At 42.9% G+C, this 15,653-nt stretch overlaps 1 protein-coding gene across 4 annotated transcripts in view; it reads left to right on the forward strand.

The window, feature by feature from the left end:
• The first annotated feature begins 5,547 nt into the window (after nucleotides 1–5,547).
• Setdb1 (SET domain bifurcated histone lysine methyltransferase 1) overlaps nucleotides 5,548–15,653 on the forward strand; it is a 33,870-nt gene continuing 23,764 nt past the window's right edge. For 2 of the 4 annotated variants that reach the window (XM_021158714.3, XM_021158715.3), the window contains exons 1-4: nucleotides 5,548–5,706; nucleotides 6,623–6,891; nucleotides 8,436–8,587; nucleotides 14,127–14,161. In XM_021158714.3, coding sequence (XP_021014373.2) covers nucleotides 6,632–6,891; nucleotides 8,436–8,587; nucleotides 14,127–14,161 — 447 coding nt within the window. In that variant the 5' untranslated portion in view covers nucleotides 5,548–5,706; nucleotides 6,623–6,631. The other 2 variants (XM_029475335.2, XM_085835668.1) reach the window with 2 other exon arrangements.

A 15,653-nucleotide genomic window follows, 5' to 3' on the forward strand; every position in this document is an offset into this window, starting at 1 on the left:
GAAAAACAATTTTTACACATCATCGAGTCTAGAGATGCTTGACCATTCCAATGTCTGGACTGCAACCAGACGTCTGGGCATAGAAAGAAATCATTTAAATAAAGAATGCACAAAACCATACTCAAACACACTCTTTATCCTCTTCTCCATCTCTTTCTGTCTGTCTGTATGTCTTTCTGTCTTTCTCTTCTGTCTCTCCTAGGCTGACTACAAACTCAACATGTATCCAAAGATGGATAACCTTGAACTCTTTATCTTCCTGCCTCCACCTCTAAAGTGCCAATATTACTTGTATAGACCATTATGCCCAATTTGGCATCTTACTTAGACCTACTGACCTATAAAGAATGATACAACTCAAACCTGCCATTCTTACTTAGTTTCTCAAATTTAATTCAATAAATTATCTGGTGTTCCTACAAAAATTCAGATTTGGGATAGAGGGGTACACATCTTGTTAGAAAGGTTTGCCTATTATGTGTGAAATAATTATAACAAATACAAAGGCAGTAGAAGTTAACTTCTGTGTGTGTGTGTATGTATGTGTACCACACATGTGCTTATGTGATTGTGTACACATATGTAGAGGTCAGAGGTCAGTGCCTAGAGCTTTTCTCTGGTACTTTGCATGCACAGAGACAGGACATCCAACTGAATCTGGAGTTTACCATTCAGATAGACTTGGTAAATAGCCAGTGTGTGTGGCTTTCCTGAAGCTTGCTTGCTATGTAGGGCAGATTGTTCTAGAACTCACAACAATCCTCCTGCCTCTACTTCCTGAATGTTGGAATTAAAGACATATGCCACTATACCTAGTTATTTTTTTTCCCCTAAGGCCAAGTTGGGCTTGGTGCATATGATTTTATTTATTTTTTTATTCATTCATTCATTTAGTTTTAGCTTTGCATATATGTGTACATGTGCACCATGCACATATCTACACACAAAAATATATTTTTTCTAGGCAGAGGAAAAGCAGGAATAATCTAGGTACTAGACACTGATGATTAAGGGTAAAGAATGATAAATTGGGCTGGAGAGATGGCTCAGAGGTTAAGAGCACTGACTGCTCTTCCAGAGGTCCTGAGTTCAAATCCCAGCAACCAAATGGTGGCTCACAACCATCTGTAATGGGCATCTGATGCCCTCTTCTGGTGTGTCTGAAGGCAGCAACAGTGTACCCACATACATGAAATAAATAAATACGTAAATATTTAAAAGAAAGAAAGAAAGAAAGTTTAAAAAAAAAAAAAGAATGATAAGTTATTTCTCGGCAGGTGAAATGAGCCAATTCAAGCCAGATTGGAGTATATATAAACAGGTTTATTGGGAAACTGCTCTCAGGAGCTCATTGGCGCCAAGGAAGGAGGTCAGGGAAGAGTCTCTGGAAGAAGGGCAACTCAGGCCCTGGGCTGGAAAGGTCATGGTAGAAGACAGGGTATACCAGGTGGGGTCTGAGGGATGCTGGGAGAACCTGAAGACCAGCTCTGCTTTGGTATGTAAAATATATTCGTGAGTCTGAAACCCAACAAAGACATGTAAAATATCTAAAGAGACATGCAGAATGTGGAAGGATGAATGATATAATATCCATATAATACCAGGGAGGTAAACTAGGACCAGACTATGAAAAATAGGCAAATATTATACTGTAGATTTTAATTTTAATTTCATTTTAGAGATATAAAGAAAAGACAGGGCTGTGGTATGGTAGCACATGGCTACCAGCACTCAGGAGGCAGAGACAATAATATCTTCATGAGTTCAAGGCCAGCTTGTTCAACATAGTGAGTTCCATGCCAGTCAGGGCCACTCAGTGAGAGGCTGTCTCAAAAAGAAAAAAGACAGGATGGGAGAGAGGGTTAGTTATTAATCTGGTCTATACTACCGGGCTGGGGCGGCTGTTGGAGGCCATCAAAAGACCCTCACTCACAAAGACCACAGACATTGACATTACTGCAAACCACAAGAGGATTTTTTTTAAATTGATCCAACGTGTTGGGGATCCCCCTCAGCATACAGGCAAGAGGAGAGACCCCAAACAAAGAAAGAACACACTTTTTATACCTTGTAAGGGGGAGATTTAGGCAACAGGCCTAGCTGGCTTATTCTCATTGGTGTAGCAAGTAACCTTTCAGGCATTGGTGGGTTTGCATAGGATGATTACCTTTGGCCCAGTGACTCACTCTGCCTGCCCTTATTATGGGTTATTATGATTGGTCAGCAAAGCAGCAGTACATTTTGAACTTATGGGTCAGCTATTAACGTCACAGCTATTAACATCACTGGGAATTCTAGCGACAAGGTCAGGGCAGTTTGTGGTTTTTCTCAGAATTCAGTGTGGGGCGGGGTAGGTGAATTTTTCTGGGAATTGCTAATCTTGTTTTGGCAGCTGCAAGCTTAGTCTTGTCTTTTTGACCACTAAACTATAGTTTGGAAAGTCCCTTCAGAGGGGGAAGGGGCTAGGTGGTTGTCTTAGTCAGGGTTTCTATTCCTGCACAAACATCATGACCAAGAACCAGTTGGGGAGGAAAGGGTTTATCCAGCTTACACTTCTACATTGCTGTTCATCACTGAAGGAAGTCAGGACTGGAACTCAGGCAGGTCAGGAAGCAGGAACTGATGCAGAGGCCATGGAGGGATGTTCCTTACTGGCTTGCTTCCCCTGGTTTGCTCAGCTCATGCTCTTATAGAACCAAGACTACCAGCCCAGAGGTGGTCCTACCCACAAGGGGCCTTTCCCCCTTGATCACTAATTGAGAAAATGCCTTACAGTTGGATCATGGAGGCATTTCCTCAACTGAAGCTCCTTTCTCTGTGATAACTCCAGCCTGTGTCAAGTTGACACAAAACTTGCCAGTACAGTGATCTTGAATTTATTTTGGATTTTACATTCCTTCTTTTTCTCTGGTACATTTCAATCCTGAAATGATGTCTCACTTTGTTGCACCTGCTGGTATTGTTGTCTGAGCATCAAAACTTGTACTTGAATTTAATAACAAGCAATTAAGGATGCATGGGCCAAAGGTTAAGAGCAGAAACAGGATAAGAAGGGGTAGTAAGCAAGTCTAGATAGGGACCCTTCCAGCGAGGCTTGAGGGTCTAGACATGATGCAGGTGCACATAGATCAGATCTACGACCTGGAACCGGTGAGATGTCTTTGGGGTACCCGACTCATTTGCTGCAGCCAGTTGTAACCAGACTTCCTTCTGCACCACCTGCAAGTCTTCTAACCTAGCATACAGATCATTATTACAACAACATGTGTGTTCAATCACATCAGTTAAGACAGTGCAGAGTGTGGGAGCCCCATAAAGGATCTCAAAATGAGTAAGACTGAATCAAGAGGGAGTATTTCTGGTTCTAAATGGTGGGGGGAGCACCACCCAGTCTGCGCAAGTCTCCATGGTTACTTTTGTCAAGGTCGCTTTTAGGGTTCTTTTTATCCTTTTTACCTGTCCTGAGCTTTGAGATCTGTACACACAATAATTTCCATTCGACCTCAAAATATTTGGGCATGCCCTGACTTACCTGGGCAACAAAGGCAGGACCATTATCTGACACTATTGCTTTTGGCCTTTTGGCACTCTGAACCTTGGAAATTTTTCTTCAATAATCTTCTTCTTCTTCTTTTGAGGGGGAGGTGTTTCGAGACAGGGTTTCTCTGTGTAGCCCTGGCTGTCCTGGAACTCACTCTGCAGACCAGGCTGGCCTCGAACTCAGAAATCTGCCTGCCTCTGCTTCCTGAGTGCGGGGATTAAAGGCATGTGCCACCACTGCCCGGCTTCAATAATCTTAACGACCATCTGAGCAGTCTCATTTTTACAGGGAAAAGCTTCTACCCATCTTGAGAACGTATCCACGAAAGCCAGAAGGTATTTATATACATATTTTCCAGGTCATACCTCAGTAAAGTCTACCTCCCAGTAGGTGCCAGGTCTGTCTCCCAGGTACCTCTTCCCTGAATCCACTGTGGTGCAGCTGACATTGACTTTTTGCAGGACACACACTTGTGCACCACCTGCTTCACAAGGTGTTTTAACCCTGGAACATGGTACTTAGTCTTGGAGAATGTCTGGATGAGCTTACTTACCCCTAGGTGAGTCCACTGGTGCATCTGTTTGATCATAGTCTCTGCTTGTCTTTGTGGCAGGATTTTCTTTTCTCTGGAGGTGTACCACAGTCTTTTATTTTTGTTGAACTGATGAGTGGAATCTTTGGAAATGAGGGCAAAGTCCTCTGCTGTAGAAGTAAACTCAGGGACTGGTTTTTTGGGCTCTGTTGCCAAGAACACCGGCAGGGCCATGGCTGCCCAAACGTTTTGGATTCCTGAAAGACACACACACACACACACACACACACACACACACAAGGGCTGGAAAATGATTCCATATTCAAGAACACTTACTGCTTTCCAGATTATTTTGAGTTTGAACTTTAGTGCCTATGTGGGATGGCAACTGTCTGTAGCTGCAGTTCCATAGAATCCAGTATTCTCTTCGGGCCTTTGAGGCCAACTTGCACTCATGGGCACATACCCATACACAGACACACGGGTGTACAGAAAAATATATTTTATATAGATACCTTGCAGGACATGGTGGCTCACAGGTTAATCCCAGCAGGAGGAAAACAGAGGCCGGTAGCTATTTGCACAGTCTACATAGCAAGTGCCAGACCATCCAAGATTACACAGCATGACCCCATGTTAAAACTACCACAACAAAACACAACTTCTTGATTCTGCTCTTTGTTTCTGTGTTTCAGCTTCCTTTACCCTTGCAGGCAGGGTTATGGGAGGAGAGTGGAAGAAGACAGTGTACTTGAGTTTGGCAGTTTATTTGTAAGGCTGTTCTTAGGCTAGAGGGGTGGGAGCAGCACTGGGAGATTGGCAAGATCTGTTGTGAAAGTAATGGCATTCAAAGATGAGTAGGCAGAAAGAAGCAAAGAAAGAAATGAGAGCCGGGCAGTGGTGGTGCACACCTTTAATCCCAGCACTCGGGAGGCAGAGTCAGGTGGATTTCTGAGTTCCAGGCCAGTCTGGTCTAGAGAGTGAGTTCCAGAACAGCCAGGGCTATACAGAGAAACCCAGTCTCAAAAAGCAAAACAAAACAAAAAAACAAAAACCAAAAAACAAAAACAACTCAATATTGTGAAAGATGAAATCTACACAATCTCAGTGATGGAATGATGAGGGTTTTTTTTGTTGTTGTTTATTTGAATTTTTCGTATTTCCTATATGAACACTCATTAATTTTGCTAAAAAATTAATTTTATTACTAAAAAAAAATCTTCAAATTAAAACAATAATCAACTATTTTGGCCACTTGTAGGAGAAGAGCTTCCATAAATGACTCCGGAAAATACCTGCTTTGTCCAACCAGCCCCTAATCTGGAAATGCCCTACTTCACGCATTCGTACTCTCCTTAGGTTCCCATAACACCTGTCACGCAGCGCTATGGAATAAATTTGGTCGCTTGGGGCTACCGTCGGAGAGGCCGGAAGGACGCTCCCTATTGCTTCCGGACCGTCGGTTTGCTCCCCGCCCCCATCTGCCTCTTCACGCTGTTTCCCCTCCCCCGCCGTCTCTCCTTCAGTTTGCCTGGGTTTGGCAAGGCAGAGCCCTGGAGTAAAACCTGGGGTCGGGGTTGTGAGACGCGGCCCTTGCGGTCGGGCGCCAGAGTTGTGGGGAGGACGGACTGAGGTGCGCTGAGGCCGAGGTGGACCTGGGAGGCTTGGCTGGTGCGAGGCTGGAGCTGTGTGGAAACTTGGCGGGAGAGGAGCGAGGCGGGGGCGGGCGGGCCTGAGGCGGCGGCTACGGGTGGGCGCGAGGCGGTGCGTGGGTGAGGCGGTGCGTGGGTGAGGCGGTGCGTGGGTGAGGCGGTGCGTGGGTGAGGCGGTGCGTGGGTGAGGCGCGGGAAGGCAGGCGGGCGGCAGGCCGGAGGCTGCCGCGGTTCTGCGAGGCCCGGGCGGCCAAGCCCCTGTGCGCGTTATTCCGAGTGTGGCTGCTGGGTGGTCGCCATGGCTTCGAGCTTTTGCTCTGCTCACGTAGGGAAGACCGACCTTTCCTCTCTTCGTCCTTTTTCTTCTTTGCTGGTCGCAGCCTCCAGGGCCTGGTGCAGCCGGGAAGCCCTTCCCTTGTGCAGCTGCCCTCTTGCATGGCCCTAGGAGGTTTTAAAAGCCACCTTGCCACGGGAAAGCAAAGAGCGGCGAGGAGGAGGAGGACTAAACACCGCGGGTGGAATTAGTTCATTGCGGCTCACCTGTCTCCAGCCGCCGGTGCCTCGGTTAGACTCTGGGTAGTGACAGAGCCAATTAAGGAACAAGTAGCTCCCAGAAGTGTCTTCCTTTGTCGATAAGCACTCTTCGGTTTCCTGAAACCTTGCTTTAGCTTGCCCCCTGGTGCGTGTTGGAGTTCTCCAGGGTCTCCCAGCTCTTAGTTGTTACCAAGAGCTTGGGTCTGTGTGAGAAGACGAGGCTCCCCGGGAAATCTCCAGATCGCCTTATGGAGAAGGAGGGGAGAGAACAGAGTTTGCAGGCTAGGAGGGCCTTTGATTATGAGACAGAAATGGTGTGAGTCTCGGTTAGAGTTGTTTCCGCTTCTTGTTCATCCTGCACAGGGCCAAAGCATGTCCTCCCTCCCTGGGTGCATGAGTTTGGCTGCAGCGCCAGCTGCAGCTGACTCTGCAGAGATTGCTGAGCTGCAGCAGGCGGTGGTTGAAGAGCTGGGTATCTCCATGGAGGAACTTCGTCAGTTCATTGATGAAGAACTGGAAAAGATGGACTGTATACAGCAGCGCAAGAAGCAGCTCGCAGAGCTGGAGACCTGGGTACTACAGAAAGAGTCTGAAGTGGCTTATGTGGATCGGCTGTTTGATGATGCATCCAGGTGAGGATTCCAGGAAGCAGAAGTAAATGTCCATCTGTGTCCTCCTTGGAGTGATTGTTGTTGTCATTGTCCTAAGCACTTTATACTTTGGCGACTTCAGTCAGGTGGGACCTTACTCTTCCTCTGAGTTTGCAGTGCAGAGTTGCAACAGAACACTTTTTCCCTGTGGGTAGCTGCTATGTGATCAGCAGTAGTTAGGTTAAAGGCTTGAATTCCCTTGTCTTCCTCCTGGGCTGACCTTCCTTCCTAAGATCCCCAGAAAGTGAGATTGTAGAGTGGCTGTCTTTCTGTTTTTCTGAGAGAGAATCCCAATACCTAAACCTTGCTGGTCTCCAACTTGCAGAGATCTGCCGACTTTTGCCTCCTAAGTGCTGCAATGAAATGATCCTAGCTTATGCTTGTTGAGTTGATTGGGGTTTCATGAGTAACAGAGTGTGGCCTTGAATTTGCTCTGTGATCTTGACCCATGGATAATCCTGTCTTTTTATATTCTGAGTGCTGGGACTATAGTTGTGGGCCACCATGCCCAGTTTATTTTGTGTTTGAGTTAGCAATTTTGGCTAAGCAATCATTTGCCAGTTCAGCTACATCCTCAGTCTTTTGTTATCTTTAACTGTGAAACGTTAAAATTCCTAATTCCCTCAGAGTATATGTTTCAGATCGCCAGGGCAATTTAAGATTTTGGATTGTTGATAGACTACTTGAAAACTACTTGCAACTGTTCCTTTAATTTTTATTTATTTATTCGTTCATTCATCCATCCATTTTTGATACCAAGTCTCTTTACTTAGCATTGGCTGCCCTAGAACTCGCCATATAAACCATATTGAGCTGGACTCATAGAGACCCATCTGCCTTTGTCTCTCCAGTGGTGAGATTAAAGGGATGTTTCACAGCACCCAGCAAAATCAAGTTGCTGTTTTAAGCTGTCTTCTTAGTTCCCAAAGCCACATAGATAATAAATATCAGATACTAGGACTTTTGTAACAGCAGGTAGAAAATTGAACTCTAGCAAATTGTTTCATAGAAGAATTACATGGAAACAAACATAATTATGTGAAAAGCATTCTAAATAGGTACTTTGGAACATGTAAAGCAAACAGTCTATATTTAAATATACATAATTTCCTGTTACTGTGTTGTGTTGTGGTGTGTGTGTGGTTTTTTGTTTTTTTGTTTCTGTTTTTGTTTTGTTTTATTTTTCAGACAGTTTCTTTGTAACTCTGGCTGTCCTGGAACTACCTCTGTACACCAAATTGGCCTAGAACTCAGAGATCTGCTTGTCTCTGCCTCCTGAGTGCTGGGTTCTGTTTTTGTTCTTTCTAAAGGTTTCTTACTCTGTAGGCCATGCTGGCCATGAACCACTCACTGTATTGACCAAAGTGACCTCAAAGCTAGCTAGTCTTGGTCCCTCAGGCTAAGGACTAGGATGACATGTGTGAGCTCACAGGCTAGGTATTGCATAAATGTATGTACATTCTAATGATTTCGTACCGCACTGTCTCCACTGGCTTTGATCTTTTCTGCATGTGTTCCAATATCAGGGAAGTGACTAACTGTGAGTCTTTGGTGAAGGATTTCTACTCTAAGCTGGGACTACAGTATCATGACAGTAGCTCTGAGGATGAAGCTTCCCGGCCCACAGAGATAATTGAGATTCCTGATGAAGATGATGATGTCCTCAGTATTGATTCAGGTAAATGATGAAGCTTTGGTCCGAAAAGTCTTAGAATGGGAGCTGAAATACTGGAAGATAAATATGTTGCAGATAAAGAATCCTATTGTCATTACTTAATATGCCAAATTACCTGACTGACTCATTATGACAACAAGTAAGTATTCTTAGCATCATAAGTGTTTTCTGTATTCTGATTGCTTCCTTTTCCCATTTCAGATAAGGTATACTTATTTCCCCCGTGTGTTTGTGTGTAGTTTGCCTATGTCTGAGTTTCTTTTTCAGTTACTGTGATCAAATCATCTGAGAAAATCATTTGAAGGTTAAGGGGGCTTATCCTGGTTCCAAGTTCCAGATCATATCCATGATGGTCGGGGAAATCACAGTGGCAAAAGCCTAAAGCATCTGGTCACATTGTTCTGCAATCTGGAAACAGAGGGAGTGTCTCATCCTGCTGCTCCTCCAATAGCTCTCTTTATTTGTGTATTTATGAAGTCTATGGAATGGTACCACTCACAGTGGGCAGGTCCATCCACCTCTACATAATCAAAATAATTCCTCATTGGCTTGCACAGACTTCCATTTCACAAGTCGTTTTAAATTCTGTTAAGTTGATATCGATGGTCACAGTGTTCATACCCATGTTGGGAGTAGAGGTATATGGGTGGGTGTACATATATGTAGAATTCAAAGATTTATATCAGGTTTATCGCTTGATGAGTCCTCTCTTTATTATGGAAGCAGGGTCTTGCTGAACCAAGGGTTTGCCAATTCTAGCATGTGTAGATAGCCAGCTCATAGTAGGTTTCTCCCTTATGATGCTAGGATTACAAGTTTGGGGCCTGAGGATCCAGACTCCAGGACTTGGGACTTGTGTGGGAAACACAATCTGCTGGCTGTCTCTCTAATACTTTTATTTTGCAATAGGATTTCACAGTTTCTGGCTAACTTCTAACTCTCAGTATAGCCCATTCTAGCTTTGGACTTGGAGCAGTACTTCTGTTTTTTTTTGTTTGTTGGTCGTTTGTCTTGTTATTTTGAGACATGCTTTCTCTGTGCAGCCCTGGCTGTCCTGGAACTCACTCTGTAGACCAGGCTGGCCTCAAAGTCACATCAACTTGCCTGCCTCTGGGAAAGGTGTGCACCATCACCACTTGGCAAAAGTCCCCCCCCCCATTTATTTATTGATTGATTGTTGATTTATGTGTGTGTGTTTGTTTGTTTTGTATTTTCAAGACAGAGTTTCTCTGTAAGAGAGCCCTAGCTGTCTTGGAACTTGCTTTATCGACCAGGCTGGCCTCTAACTTAAGAGATCCTCCTCCCTCTCCTCCCCAGTACTGGATTAAAGGTGTGTGCCACCATCACTCAGCTCTATAACGAGTTGCGTTCAGAATCCTAATCAGAACAGTTTGATACTGTGAGGAATTGTCAAGCCTCCATCCACAGCTCCCTTCTGGGCTCCAAGAACTTTATTGCCAATTGTAGATTGCATATGTCCTACATCCAGATAGCAAGGGATGTCACCAGGCTGCCTTTCATCTCTAGTAACCTCTTCTTAGCCTCCATAGATCTTTTTCATGCCAAACCTATTGAGAAGTCTGCTGGCAAGTAGCAGGCCTGACAACAGGCTATAGCATAATTTGTTAGGCCAACTTTGACAATTTAATTTGGTATAGTTCATGTGTATATACGGTGCCGACTGTTATATTTCCTATATAGGGATATGGGATTTGACCAATGGTATTTCTGTTACATGAAACTTCATCCTGTATTTGGGTTTGTTGTACTTAATGTCTTTTATCACCAATCTCTCCCATTTTCTGGGAAATGTTGTGGGTTCATTTTTCTTTAGAATTGCATACTGCTCCTCTTACATATATGTACTAGCTGGTCATCCATTAACTTCTTGATGAGTGATTTTTGAGACAAAGTCTCATGAAGTCCAGATTTACCTCAGACTCACTGTGTAGCCATAGCATGCCTTCGTGCTTCTTTCCCAAAGGTCATTATTTTAGACATATGTCTCTCTCTGTTTTATTGTTTAGAGGGTTTTTTTATGTTTGTGTATTTTTAGACACTGTTATAGGCCAGGCTGGCCTCAAACTCAACACATGATGGAGAATTCTATTCAGCTCCTGGTCCTCCTACCTTTACCTCCAACTTCCAAGTGCCAAGATCATAGGTGTCAAAATGACAGTTTTTTACTTATCCTTGATAGCTTCATGCATATATAAAGTATTTTGATCATGTACACAATCTTTCATGTTCCTAACTAACTTACCTTTCCTCTTCCTTCTTTCATGTATTGTTTTGTTTTTTAATTTTTTCCTAATCTGCTGAGTTTAATTTGGGTGTGGGGTTCTTGGGTAACTTATCAGTGGCTACATCCCTGATGAAAAATTGTTCCCTCCCTCCTCCAGCAACCTTTAACTGCCCATAGTTCCTCAGGAAGGGGTGGGGCTTGGTGCCCCTCCCCCATTCTTGCTGGAATGTTGACTGACTTGTTCTTGTACAAGTCTTAAGGGCTGATAACCAGTGTGGCTGGGACTTGAGGAGTCCTAGGGCCCTATCAAGTCTAGAAGACAATCTTTCCCAACATTGCTTCCCATCCTACCCTAACCCTCTTCTACAATGTTGTCCTGACCCTTGTTGGCTAGGTATGATTACAAGAGCCCCATTTAGGGGTAAGCACTTAACAGTCATTTATTCTTAGAGCTTTGACCAGTTATGAGTCTCTGCTCACTGCTAAAAGAAGTGTCTATGGCCAAAGTTTAGAGCAGGCTGGGGAATGGCTCATACAGTGAGGTGAATATCGTCAAACCCTGTGGCTGAGTGGGATCCCCAGGACCCAGCCAGAGAGAAAGAACCAATTCCTACGTTTGTCCTACATATGAGCTGTTGTGGACATTTTTGTTTAAATGTTTTGTGGACATTGCAGTAACATTTTTAGGCAAAATTTGCCATGGTATTTCAGAGCAGTTATACTAGTTTGTGTTCTCATGACTGCTCCGGGGAAATAGCTCAGTGGTAGAACATTTGCCTAACATATATAAGGACCTCACTGTTGAAGTATGAGAGTTCCAGGCTACCTATGTTTACCACTGATTAGTGCTGGCAGGGTTTGTTTTTGCCAGTTTGGGTATTTTTTTTTTTCCTGGAGAAAATGACAACAGAATTCAGGCAGAAAATTACTATGAGTTAGGACAGCCTTGACTATATAATTTCAGGACAGCCTTGGGTGACAGAGTGAGACCACCCCAAAATGAAAGATATGGTGAAGTTTGAATGGTCTATTATTGCCTAGAATAAAGAAAGAATTCTATAACAATGAAGATAATTTTATTTTTCAATTTTTGGGGGCTGGATATAGTTGTACATGCTTTTTAATCCCAGCACTTGGAAGCAGAGATAGGTAAATCCTTGAATTTGAGGACAGCCTAGTCTACACTGCAAAAATGAGGAGTGGGAAGGACTTTAAATGGATACTTTGGAGTTGTTTTTTGTTTATTGGGGGCTTGTTTGGGTATGTTTGTTCTGAGACAGGGTCTTTTGTAATTCAAGCAGGCCTAGAATTTAATGGGTAGGTAAAGATGACTACCTTATTTTTCTGCCTCTATTAAAGCAGAGGTTACAAATGGTGCCACAGCATCTGGCTTTTATAGATTTATAGATGGCAGTAAATACACAAGAAGATTCTCAGCATCACGTGTAATGAGCCAACATGTAAATCAAAACCACTTTTGAACTGCAGTGCATACCTGTAAAAGCAACAGGGATAGAGTTCTTTTGTTTTTATTTTCCAAACAGTTTTTTTCTATGTAGCCCTGACTGTCTTTGGAACTTATTCTGTATACCAGGCTGGCCTTGAATGCAGAGATCCACCTGGCTCTGCCTCCTGAGTTCTGGGACTAAAGGAGTGTGCCGCCACCAACTGGCTAAATAGCACTCGGGAAGTGACACAGTAAAAATTGTAGGTTCAAGCCACCTTTCACTTACATAGTAAATGCGAGGCCAGACCGGGCTATGTGAAAACACATTATCAAAAGACACAAAAAAAAAAAAAAAAAAAAAAGAATACAAATGCTTATTTTAGCATTATTCATGACAGCTAAAAAGTAGAAAAAAAGATGAGTTGAGAAATAGAAACACCAAATTCATGGCATCTGCCTACAGTGGGTTACAGTTCAGCTGTAAAACTGATTTGTGCTGCCACAGATGAACCAGTGTAGATCCCAAATTATATGACTCACTTATATAAAATGTCCAAAACAGGCAAATCCATAGAGACAGATGGTAGATTTCTGGTTGCTTGGGTAAGTAGGGGAAAGGGAATGTTGGGTAATGATCATGGAGTTTCGTTTTGGACTAATGAAAATGTTCTGAAAGTAGGTGTACCATGATAGTTTCACAGTCTAATCAGTGGATTACAGTTCACTGAACTACATGCACATGCATTGTACCTTAATAAGAACTTTTAAGAATCAGTGAATTTTTGAATGATTTCCTAAGATAAAATAACTATAGCCGGGCAGTGGTGGCACACACCTTTAATCCCAGCACTTGGGAGGCAGAGGCAGGCGCATTTCTGAGCTTGAGGCCAGCCTGGTCTACAGAGTGAGTTCCAGGACAGCCAGGACTACACAGAGAAACCCTGTCTCGAAAAAACAAAATATATATATACACAAACACACACACATATATATAATCTCCATGTTTCTGTAGTTATTGATAATTTTGTTGCACCGTGCTTCTGGAAAATAAGGATTTGCTCAAGTTTAGTAGCCTTGTTTCATTTTAAGTTAAATAATTAAATTATTTTTACAAATTTCAAATAGATGACAATTGCCTTAAGTGTGATAAACTACCACCTGTCTCAGTACTTATCCAGAGGTAAACACTGGCAGGCATTTACTGATTGTCTTCTCCAGACCCCTTTTAGTAACCATTTTAGTACCTTCTTTTTCCAGTACTGGGAATTGAACCTAGGGACTCATATGTGTTACCAGTAAATGTGCCCCCACCAACTTTATACTTATTTGTTTGGTTTTGGGGTTTAAAGGTTGTTTTTCCTCTTTTAAGATTTATTTTTATTATTTTTTAATGTATAAAAAATCGTTATCTGTCAGTGTGGGGGAGTGTTTGTGTGAGTATAACTGATCTCAGAGCTTAGAAGAGTGCACCAGATCCACTGAGGTGTAGTGACATGTGGTTGTGAGCTGCCAGTGTGTGTACTAGAAACCAAACCCAGATCCTCTGCAATAGAGCTACTCCGTCTGAACCTCGGATCCTTGACTTGAGTCCCTGGTTTCTGTAATTTGACTCTTATGCATTCTTGCTTAGCTATCAGCTTAACTTTAAACCGGGCTAACCTTAATATACGGTGTTCCTCTTGCCCTACTTTGCTTTTTATTTTGAGACAGGGTCTAAATTGCTCAGGCAGGCCTGGATCTTGTTCTCTAGATACAGCATGTCTTGAAGGTGCCATGTTCCTGCCTCAGTCTCTCAAGTAGCTAGGTTCTTACGCCCAGCTTTTCTTCACTGAAGTTCTTTTCTTTCATAGGTGATGCTGGGAGCAGAACTCCAAAAGACCAGAAGGTGAGTTGGGTTGGGTATAGGAAGTTAAGAATCATGAAATTGGGCTGGAGGGATAGGTGGAGTTAAGGAGAGCATGCTGCTCTTTCTTCTAGAAGACTTGAGTTCCAGCACCCATGTTGAGAGTCTTTCAGCTGCCTGTAACTCCAAGGTATCTAGTGCCCTCTTCTGGATTCTAGAGGCATCTACATACAATTGGCATTCACTTACATGGGTAAGCAGAAATCAGACATAGTTAAAGCCAGGTCAGGTAGCACACACCTTGAATCCTAGTACCAGGGAAGGAAAGGCAGGTAGATCTCTGTGAGTTCAAGGCCAGCCTGTTGTATATGGTAAATTCCAGGACAGCCAGGTCTATGTAGAGAGACCTTGTCTAAAAAAACCAAAATAATAATAACAATTAGAAATAATAAATAGAGCCGAGCATGCTAGTACACACCTTTAACCTCAGCACTGAGAAGTCAGGGGCAAGTGGATCTTAATGAATCTGAGGCCAGCGTGGGTAACACGGAGTTTTAGGCTAGTTAGAGCTACAAGTGAAACTGTCTCCAAAGCCTTCATAATAATAATCTGTGCCTAGAATGCTGTTTAGGAGAACTCACTGCTCTTAAAAAGAACCTGGGTTCAGTTCTCAGCACCCAAATGGTGACTATTAGCCTTCCATAAGTTCACTTTCAGAGGATCTAATGTCCTGACTTCATCAGGCACATACATGATACACATAAATACAGGTAAAACACTCACGCATACAAATAAATCTAAAACTTTCATAAAATTCAGTTGTTTAATACACACACACACATAGACATATATGTGAATACACATACATACACATATGTGAATGAATTTGATGGACTATCTATCAATGTTGGTCATTTCGGGTGTTTACCTAGCATTCAGGAATCTTTGGGCTTAGTTCACCACTATACCAGCAGTTTTCTGGTGATGCATACCTGTTATCCCAGCACTCAGAAGAAATGGAGGCAGAAAGATCAGAAGTTTAGGCTCATCCTCGGCTATATACCTTTGAAGGCTTGTAATATAGATAACCCTGTCTTTATTTAAAACAAAAAAACAAAAAAACAACAGTGCTGGAGAGATGGCTCCTTGGTTAAGATAAGCACTGGCTGATCTTCCAGAGACTAAGGTTCAATTCCCAGCACCCACATGGCAGCTCACAACTGTGTGACTCCAGTTTCAGCGTATCCAGCACCCTCATATAGACATATATGCAGATGAACATCAATGCGCATATAATGAAAAAGCTTTTGAAAGTCGTAATGAATTTTAACCTAAGCATACATTCAGTTTAGTTTCAATGTATTCACCATGTAATAAGCCCCATTCATTACAGTCATCTTGTAGATATTGCAAGAATGCAGAAAATTTGAGAAGTTGCTTCTGTCTGGCCTTTTAATACAGTTGAATCTATTTTAATTATTGAAGACAAGTTCTTCACAGGCAGTGTTCTTTGTCGTGTTTTGTTGTTGTTGAT

Source organism: Mus caroli, unplaced genomic scaffold (assembly GCF_978045245.1).
Source record: "Mus caroli unplaced genomic scaffold, Mus_caroli_1 scaffold_3, whole genome shotgun sequence".
Classification (NCBI taxonomy): Eukaryota; Metazoa; Chordata; class Mammalia; order Rodentia; family Muridae; genus Mus; species Mus caroli.